The sequence below is a fragment of the Littorina saxatilis genome, linkage group LG6, assembly GCF_037325665.1.
Source record: "Littorina saxatilis isolate snail1 linkage group LG6, US_GU_Lsax_2.0, whole genome shotgun sequence".
Classification (NCBI taxonomy): Eukaryota; Metazoa; Mollusca; class Gastropoda; order Littorinimorpha; family Littorinidae; genus Littorina; species Littorina saxatilis.
In genome coordinates this window covers 22,192,224-22,201,547 of record NC_090250.1, presented here as the reverse complement: position 1 = coordinate 22,201,547, position 9,324 = coordinate 22,192,224, and the positions used below count along the sequence as shown (strand labels likewise).

The 9,324-nt window shown below is 41.2% G+C and overlaps 1 protein-coding gene across 1 annotated transcript; it reads right to left on the bottom strand.

Annotated features, from left to right (window-relative positions):
- Positions 1–7,688: 7,688 nt before the first annotated feature.
- On the bottom strand, positions 7,689–8,486 carry LOC138969711 (uncharacterized). The gene has a single exon (XM_070342571.1). The coding sequence runs from the start codon at positions 8,484–8,486 to the stop codon at positions 7,689–7,691; it is 798 nt and encodes a 265-aa protein (XP_070198672.1).
- Positions 8,487–9,324: the final 838 nt, after the last annotated feature.

The following is a 9,324-nucleotide window of genomic DNA, read 5'->3' as shown; positions in this document are numbered from 1 at the left end:
TGCTTAAAATGTCGAAATTATTTCGAAAGGAATTAGATATTATGCTGATGAAAACCCTTGTTTAGAAGTCAGAAAATGTAGCTATTGTTTGTTTTTTGTATAGAAGTAATAATGTACAAACAAAATGGAGACTTTATTTGTGTTTGTTTTTTTGATCAGATGAAATTCAGTTTCATCAGCATTTGCTCACAACAATTCTTGTCTTTTGAATGAAGGCTTCTGCTATGCTAAGGGGTATAGCTTTTGGTAATTAAAAGTGTGCAAGAGATTGAGGACACGCAATCACTGTAAAAGTAGCTGAACATTCAACAGTAAATTGCCGCACTGTGCTGTGAGTGTGTGAGGCGCTGCCTATGGACAGTTGCACTGTAATGCGTGTTTTAATGTTGTCACTGACCCCACCTTGCTAATTTGGCAAAGGGTCGCAACTCTGGCAGAAGCGCTTATTACAAAACTTGTAAATGCGTATCAGCTAGATATTGACAGAAGATACACCAGGCATGGTATTCTTCCGCCGATCGGCGGAAATCCGCCGAAAACGAAAGAAAAAAAAAAAGAAAAAAAAATATCCGCCCATTCACTTGAGATTATTATTTTTTCTTACTCAAGCCTTGTTATCTTTCACTTATATCCCTCTCAGCTTGAAGGAGAGGGCACTAAACACATTTGAATTAGTAAAAAGTCGTCAGCTTCAGGGGGCGTTGCCCCCTGACCCCCACAAAGGGCGCTGCCCCTTGACCCCGCGCGCCAGGGGGCCTCAGCGGCCCCCTGGACTCCCGGCTTTATTTCAGCTGAAACTGCCATTCCTTCAGTACCATGCCTGTACACATAAAGTGGTTTTGTTTGTACATTTAGACCAGCCTTGAGCATGAAATACTTATCGTAGATTTACATATATATCTAAATATATGTCTGATTGTACAGATGTGCATGTATTACCTCATAAGAAAACTGTTTTATACAGATGGAGTTTTTAAGTATCAGGGTTCGTACAGGTGCTTGAAATCCTTGAAAGTGTCTGGATTTAGAGGGATCAATTTCAAGCCATTGAAAGTCCTTGAAAAATTGCAAGGTTTCATTATTTTAAAATGGCAGGACAAAATTAACTAAGCTACAGTCCTTTCTTTGATTGAAATCTGCGTGCGGGGATGCCCCTCCCATTTAATCGTGATCTGGAATTGTTATATTGCTTGCTTTAAAGGTAAGAGGGTGCTTGATCTTTTCTTCAAAAGGTATTGAGAGTCTTTAAAAAATCCTTGAACTTTTGGGACAGTAAAACTGTACGAACCCAGATATATTTCCATTGACAAGTGACTTCCTGGTATTTTTGTTGATGATTTTGCTGAAGATTGGGTGAAGGTGATATCAATCAATAGCTTTGCTAATATTAAGTTCTTAACTAATATTAAGTTACTATTCCACTGTTGTTTGCTTTAAAGGTAGTGTAGTGTACAGCTTCTATGTGCCCATTGTACCAGTCCATTGTTATTGTACCTTTATGCAGATGCCACACATGCACGCATGCACACACACGTACACACAAACATGCACACACACACACACACACACACACATACACACACACACACACATGCACGCACACACACATACACACACATGCACGCACACACGTACAGACACACACAAACATGCACACACACACACACACACACACACACACACACACACACACACACAATGTTAAATCACACCTGGATGTAAGAAACAAATTTGGAACTCATTTCTACTTCAAAATGCCAGTCTCTAGATGACATGTCTTCAAGGCATTCTTGTGAAACTGGGCCAGTAATAAAAGCTTGCCAAAGCAGCGTGATCTTGCACTAATTGTTCAAGGGAAAAGGGGAAATAACATTCCTAATGATATACCCGTGCTTGTAACACAAATCAAAATTGCAAGTCGACTGGTAAGTTACCTCTTTTGCATGAGATGAACTGAGTTAATTTTTTTTGCTACAATTGTTAATTTATTCTTTACTTTTCGTGTACTGTGTACGGAATGGTACATAATGGCTTGGCTTAAACTGGATTGAACTCAAGAAATCATGCATGGAGAATTTTCTTCCTTGTTTATGCTGTACATTCCATTGTTTTTGTGTGTTCTAACATAATCGAGCATGGTATTTGTAAAGCCTGTGGCTTTTGCATGACACTGCACTGATTGTTTGACCGGCTCATTGGCCTAGTGGATAAGACATCAGCCTCCTAAACAGAAGGTCATGAGTTCAAATCCCGGCAGAGGGCGCCTGGTGGGTTAAGGGTGGAGATTTTTCTGATCTCCCAGGTCAACTTATATGCAGACCTGCTAGTGCCTTATCCCCTTTCGTAAGTACACGCAAGCACAAGACCAAGTGCACAAGGAAAAGTTCCTGTAATCCATGTCAGAGTTTGGTGGGTTATAAAAACACAAATATATAAGCAGCATGCTTCCCCCGAAAGCGGCGTATGGCTGCCGACATGGCGGGGTAAAAACAGTCATACATGTAGAAGTCGTGGGAGTTTAAGCCCATGAACGAACAAACAAACTGATTGTTTCATTTCTTGCATGTTAGATTATAACCAACATGGTTTTTTTAATTTTTATTAAGGCAAACAGTGCTTCTGTTCCATCTCTGATTTCTCTTTTCTTTCTTTCTTTCTTCCAAGATCTTTTTCAAAAAATGTATTCCCGTGCTTTTGAGTCACTGCTCACTTTGATGATGCTCAATAATAAACACTAAATTATTTTCCCGAGTAATCCTTCTGATTCTTGAGTGATCGATTCTGTGAAGTATGTCTTCACAGCAATTTTGAAACTTTTGTTTCGAAAATTATGATATTATTACTCGAATTCTTTATTTACAAATCTGTCATTCATATTGTGCAGCTACCCCATTTCAATCTCTTACAAAGGAATTTTATCTCAAAACATCATTTGTATGCATTTATCCTTCATCTTCTACTGTAAGCCTTGAAAGTATTTATTATTTTAATGGGAATTTTGTCGCTTGCTTGTTATGATTTGTGTATGTGTGAGTAATTACCTGGTATGCAGGGAAGTTTTGTATTCCATGTCTGGTTTTGCGGTGGGTATGCAACCTGCATATTTGCATTGTAGTTGAAATGCCTAACTTGATGTTATCTGATGTCGGTATATGTGTCCCTTTTTTTTTAACACTTTGTATTCCAATTGTCAAAGCATAATAACTTTGAAATTTATACTGAAAAAGCTTTTTATTTGTTTTGGAATAAACCTACTGTTCTCTGGTTAATTATCAACCGATGTTTGTGTCGTGTTTTACAGAGTAGTTCTCTCTCTTAGTCTTTCCTTCTCCCTCTCTCTCTCTGTCTCTCTCTCCCCCACCACCACCCCCACCCCCCCTACTCATTCTCAGCAACAAGGTGTAGCGACAAAAATGAACTAGCACTGATCATACTGATAGGGTTTTTGACAAGAGCTGTTTTTCCTGTACACTTTTCTATGTAAGGTTCGGCTTAACTTCTACATTCCATACCTATTTTTCGGAATACAACTTTCATTGCGTATTTGTTTGTCTATCCAGCTGTAACGTATGTATCGGTAACGTATATATCTACCTCTATTTTGATTGACGGCAAAGAGTAGCCTGGTAACTATGAAAACCTAAATATATTTTCCTCCTGAGAAAATCAGGTCTTGAACAGGATGTAAAAGTACAGCTCTAGGGTATAAACAAACATTTTGAAAAAAGCAAGGCCTTGAAATCGAGAGGTTGTTTTTTTTAAATTGGGGGTGGGGAGAGGGGCTGTTTCATGTGTGTAGTATGACAATGATAAAAATAATTATAATGAGAATATATGGCGCAAATCCTAAAACATGAATCCTAAAACACACCTCACAAAAACATACATAAATAAATTATTCTGTACACATGTACAATTCCAAATCAAATATTAGTAGGCCTATACACATAAAAAATATGTGACCCTCCACCACGAAATGAGTCGCATATCACCTCGCCCGGGGAGAAGAGAAAATGTCAGTTTTACGCCCTCACGGCAAAGCCATTAGGGGCATGTTACACGGGAAAACCCGGCTTTGTATGAAAATAAAAAATAAAAATGCAGGGGGGGGGGGGGGTGGGGTGTAGACAGCTGGCTGCCGGCTGCTAGAGGAGACCTGAAATGGGCTGGGGACCGGGTTGGGTCGTCTTGGGTCAGTGCTGAAATGGTTACTTCATTGGCTGTTGGCCGAACGGACACCCGAGCTTCATATTTTTGCATGCATGTATTCGTGTTTCCAAGGCCTGAGGCTTTCGCTGTGACCCTGGGATCTTTATCGTGCGCATGCGTGCACACGGGGGTGTTCGGACACCGAGGAGAGTCTGCACAAAGTTGACTCTGGGACACACATCCCGCGCCGAACTTGGGGGTTGAACCCACGCTGATAGTAACAAACGGTTTTAAAGCCAGCGCCTCTACCGACTGGGCAACCCCCCAATTGGTTCTGCGCTGGGCTTAATATAAGTCCGGGGAGTGTCTGGTATTAGTGTGAGGGTCACCTTAGTCACCTTAGTCACACCAAGATACACCGCTACACGGAGTGGGTCCACTTTGACACGCAGAACTGGCGGGGCGATTTTTCTCAAGTGATGGCGCGCGAGCTTTACCAGCACAGCAGCGACCCGTACGAGTTCCACAACCTGGCGGAAGTGACGTCACACAGTGACACCGCCAATCAGCTGTCGCAGATCCTTCGCAACGGCTGGTGCAAGACCCAGCATACCTATTTGGCCACTCTTCATCACTAATGATATTTAGAGGACCCTCAGCCCATACTCTAAAGCTGAAGAAGAAGAAGATGAAGAAAAAGAAGAACAAGTCGCGTAAGGCGAAAATACAACATTTAGTCAAGCTGTCGAACTCACAGAATGAAACGGAACACAATGCAATTTTTCAGCAAGACTGTATACTCGTAGCATCGTCAGTCCACCGCTCGTGGCAAAGGCAGTGAAATTGACAAGAAGAGCGGGGTAGTAGTTGAGCTGAGAAGGATAGCACGCTGTTCTGTACCTCTCTTCGTTTTAACTTTCTGAGCGTGTTTTTAATCCAAACATATCATATCTTTATGTTTTTGGAATCAGGAACCGACAAGGAATAAGATGAAAGAGTTTTTAAATTGATTTCGAAAATTTAATTTTGATCATAATTTTTATATTCTTAATTTTCAGAGCTTGTTTTTAATCCAAATATAACATATTTATATGTTTTTGGAATCAGAAAATGATGAAGAATAAGATGAACGTAAATTTGGATCGTTTTATAAATTTTTTAATATTTTTTTTTTACAATTTTCAGATTTTTAATGACCAAAGTCGTTAATTAATTTTTAAGCCACCGAGCTGAAATGCAATACCGAAGTCCGGCCTTCGTCGAAAATTGCTTGGCCAAAATTTCAATCAATTTGATTGAAAAATGAGGGTGTGACAGTTCCGCCTCAACTTTTTTGAGTCACTTGAGAAAAAGTGACTCTATGTAATCGGTCAGTGTTAGTCTGTCCGGCCGGCCGTCCGGCCGGCCGTCCGTAGACACCACCTTAACGTTGGACTTTTCTCGGAAACTATCAAAGCGATCGGGCTCATATTTTGTTTAGTCGTGACCTCCAATGACCTCTACACTTTAACGATGGTTTCGTTGACCTTTGACCTTTTTCAAGGTCACAGGTCAGCGTCAAAGGAAAAATTAGACATTTTATATCTTTGACAAAGTTCATCGGATGTGATTGAAACTTTGTAGGATTATTCTTTACATCAAAGTATTTACATCTGTAGCCTTTTACGAACGTTATCAGAAAAACAAGGGAGATAACTAGCCTTTTCTGTTCGGCAACACACAACTTAACGTTGGGCTTTTCTCGGAAACTATAAAAGTGACCGGGCTCAAATTTTATGTGAACGTGACTCATTGTGTTGTGAATAGCATTTTCTTCCTGTCCATCTGATGCCTCATATAATATTCAGAACTGCGAAAGTGACTCGATCGAGCGTTTGCTCTTCTTGTTTTAATTTTTATTTTTTTATTTTTTTTTATGGTCTTAACAGTTAAACATGTATTACGTTATCATTAAGATTCATGCTTTGTTAGCACTAAGCAGTTGTTTTAATCAGTCTGGTTTTCTCTTGTTTTCATCTTATGAACATTCTAAATGTTAGACTAACTTATTGTCTTGTACAGAATAACAACTGTGTGAATGGTGCTATACTGAATGAAAGAGTGTGACATGAAGTTCTTGTACATCATTGTAAAGAGTGTGAATGACGTTTTAGTTTAGATGTCAAGCGCTTAGAGCAAGCCTTTTTAACGAAAGTTTTTGATTTAGCGCTATATAAATGTTCTTATTATTATTATTATTATTATTATTATTATTATTATTTACAAAAAGCCGGATATGACGTCATCAAAGGTATTTATCAAAAAAAAAGAAAAAAAAAAGTCCGGGGATATCGAGTCATTCCCAGGAACTCTCATGTAAAATTTCATAAAGATCGGTCCAGTAGTTTGGTCTGAATCGCTTTACACACACACACACGCACAGACAGACAGACAGACACACACACACACACACACACACACACACACACACACACACACACACTCACACACACACACTCACACACACACACATACACCAGGACCCTCGTCTCGATTCCCCCTCTATGTTAAAACATTTAGTCAAAACTTGACTAAATGTAAAAAGAACAGTAAATTCAACTTCTTTGCTACGATGGTAACAATTGATTTGTCAAAAAACAGAGTCGCAAATGAACAGTACTGTCTTCGAGGTACAGGCTATCTTCTGGTAAAATAAAGGTATCTGAACGGCGTTTGACAGAATATTAACATTGTTGCATTATTCTGGCCTTCGTGCGTGCGCGCGCGCGCGCGCGCGCGCGCGCGTGTGTGTGTGTGTGTGTGTGCAGTGTGCGTGTGTGAAAGAAAAAACTATTTCCACGCATGCAGAAACAGAAAGGCGTCACGAAGAATTCTCACACAAATTTAAAGGTACTGATTTTGACGTCATTCATATCTATTTGGTCACTTCTGTAAAATAAACGGATTTCAGGCGCAAACATATCTGTTGTCGTTAGACTTGTCAAAACTTGGTGAACACACAAAACTCACCAGTATATTGCAGCTTTGTTGATGACTTAAGGGGATGTGCGGGGGTGATTTCTGAGCTTTTGGGCAAATTTGGGCATTTAGACATTTTGACTGTTTGGAAAACTGTGGTCATTTTTCTTTCAATTTCTGCCGTTGATGTTGCATATACATGGTTTTTTTGTGTAATAAAAATAAATTCAATAAACCAACCCTCGCCTGATTGCGTTCATTTGTCCTGAACTTGCCTTATTATTGCCGATTTTCAACACCTTGATCAGCAAATTTGAGCAGACGACAGGGCGAACACTGCATGACGTTGCATGCTACATAGCCTCCCCTGTTTGCATGTGACCGTTGTTTCGTTATTTTCCGGACTACTTCGGCTCTAACGGAACATTGTCAATGTAGTTCAATCTACGCCAACTTCCTTATACGGAGAGTATGAACTTGAACTTGAACTTGAACTTGCGATGTTTAAGGCCTTAGGCCTGTTCATCGATCCTGTCGAATAGTACTCCAATAACACTTTTGTTGGTGGCATGCGCGGGCGGTTATTGGTAGCACGTTGGCGAGAATTTCTCTGGTCTGTCTGCCCAGAAATTGTCCAGCCTTCCTTTGAAACTGTTCACTGATGGTGCTGTCACAACTGTTTCTGGCAGACTGTTCCAGTGAGGAATCACCCTTTCTGCGAAGAAGCAGCTCCGAACGTTCAGCCTACAAAATGGTTTGTACAACTTGAGGCTGTTTCCCCTAGTGTCTTTGGTTTCGGTCAGCTGGAAATTCGGGTTGCCTGTGTCGTAGATCCCATGCATATACTTGTAGAGGTCGATCATGTCACCTCGGAGACGCCTGTGTTCGAGACTCGGTAGTTTGAGTACAGCAAGTCGTTCTGGGTAAGTTTTCTCACTGAGAGCCGATATCAGTTTGGTAGCCCTTCTCTGTACGTCCTCTATTTCCTTGCACAGCAGTTTCTGCTGTGGCTGCCATACTGAATGCCCATATTCAAGGATTGGCCTGACAAGACTCTTGTAGAGTTGTACAAACACCTCCCTATCCAGATGCTCAAACGATCTCCTGATGATGCCTAAGGTTTTGTTTGCCTTCGCAGTTGCTTGTGCAACATGTCCCTTGAAACTCAGGCGATTGTCTACAAGTACACCAAGGTCTTTCTCCGTTTCGCTTTCTTCTAGAGTGATGCTAACCTCCTCACCACTTTCGGATCTCCCTTTCATGTGATAGCTGGTCTCTGTGTGTTGTTTGCCTAGCTTAAGGACACTACACTTCTTTGGGTGGAACTTGAGGAGCCAGTTGTCAGACCACTCTTGTAGCTTGTCCAGATCTTCCTGCATGACAACAGGTCCTGAGGGCACGTCAGTACGTGTATATAGCTTGGTGTCGTCAGCAAACAACTTCACAGAGCTGGTGACTTGGCTAGGCAAGTCGTTTATGTACAGGGTGAAGAGCAGAGGGCCCAGTACACGTATGACGTACGATGCGATCTTGATTCGTTCAACCGGGGTCACGTGGTACAACAATGGCGCTTGTTTACAAGCAGTGAAAGTACACGCTCCTGTGCAAAAATGGTTCGCACCAAGCCATCAACAACCAGAGGAGCCCCAAAATCTACGAAAAAGAGGACAGATCAAGTGAAGAGTCAATGGAAGGCGAAGAAATCAGCGCAATCAGCTTCTGTGCTGACTGACGTGACAGAATGTGTGCCGGTTTTGGGGTCGTCTGCTAGTGCTACATTTTCCGCGTCGATTCCTTCCACTGAAAACATTCTCGGCACGAAGACAAGAAGTGAGTTCAAAAAAGAATCGTATGAGAGGTTTGTTTCCGGTGGAGTTGACACTAAGTCATCTGCTGCTACTGAAACCCTGGTAAAAACCCAGAGGGGTGTTGTAGACTTTGCCGAAGTAGACAGTATGGTTGCAAGTTTGTGCTGTCCACAGTGCAAAAACAAGTGCTTGTCTCTTTGCACAGACTCCAGACCAACAAGTGGCTTGGCAGTATTTGCCCAGGTGAACTGTTCTTCGTGCGAAGAGCCTGTGTATGAACAGTATCTGGCGACAAAATTTAAATCCAAGACAAAAGTGTTCGACATGAACAGACAGGCAGTGTATTCCTCGCTTGCTTGTGGACTGGGAGCCACCACATTCAGAAATTTCTGTGAAAACATGGATTTAG

Excerpts from the sequence above, each read along its gene's own strand:
- LOC138969711 (XM_070342571.1), bottom strand. The coding sequence starts at position 8,486 with ATGCAGGAAGATCTGGACAAGCTACAAGAGTGGTCTGACAACTGGCTC.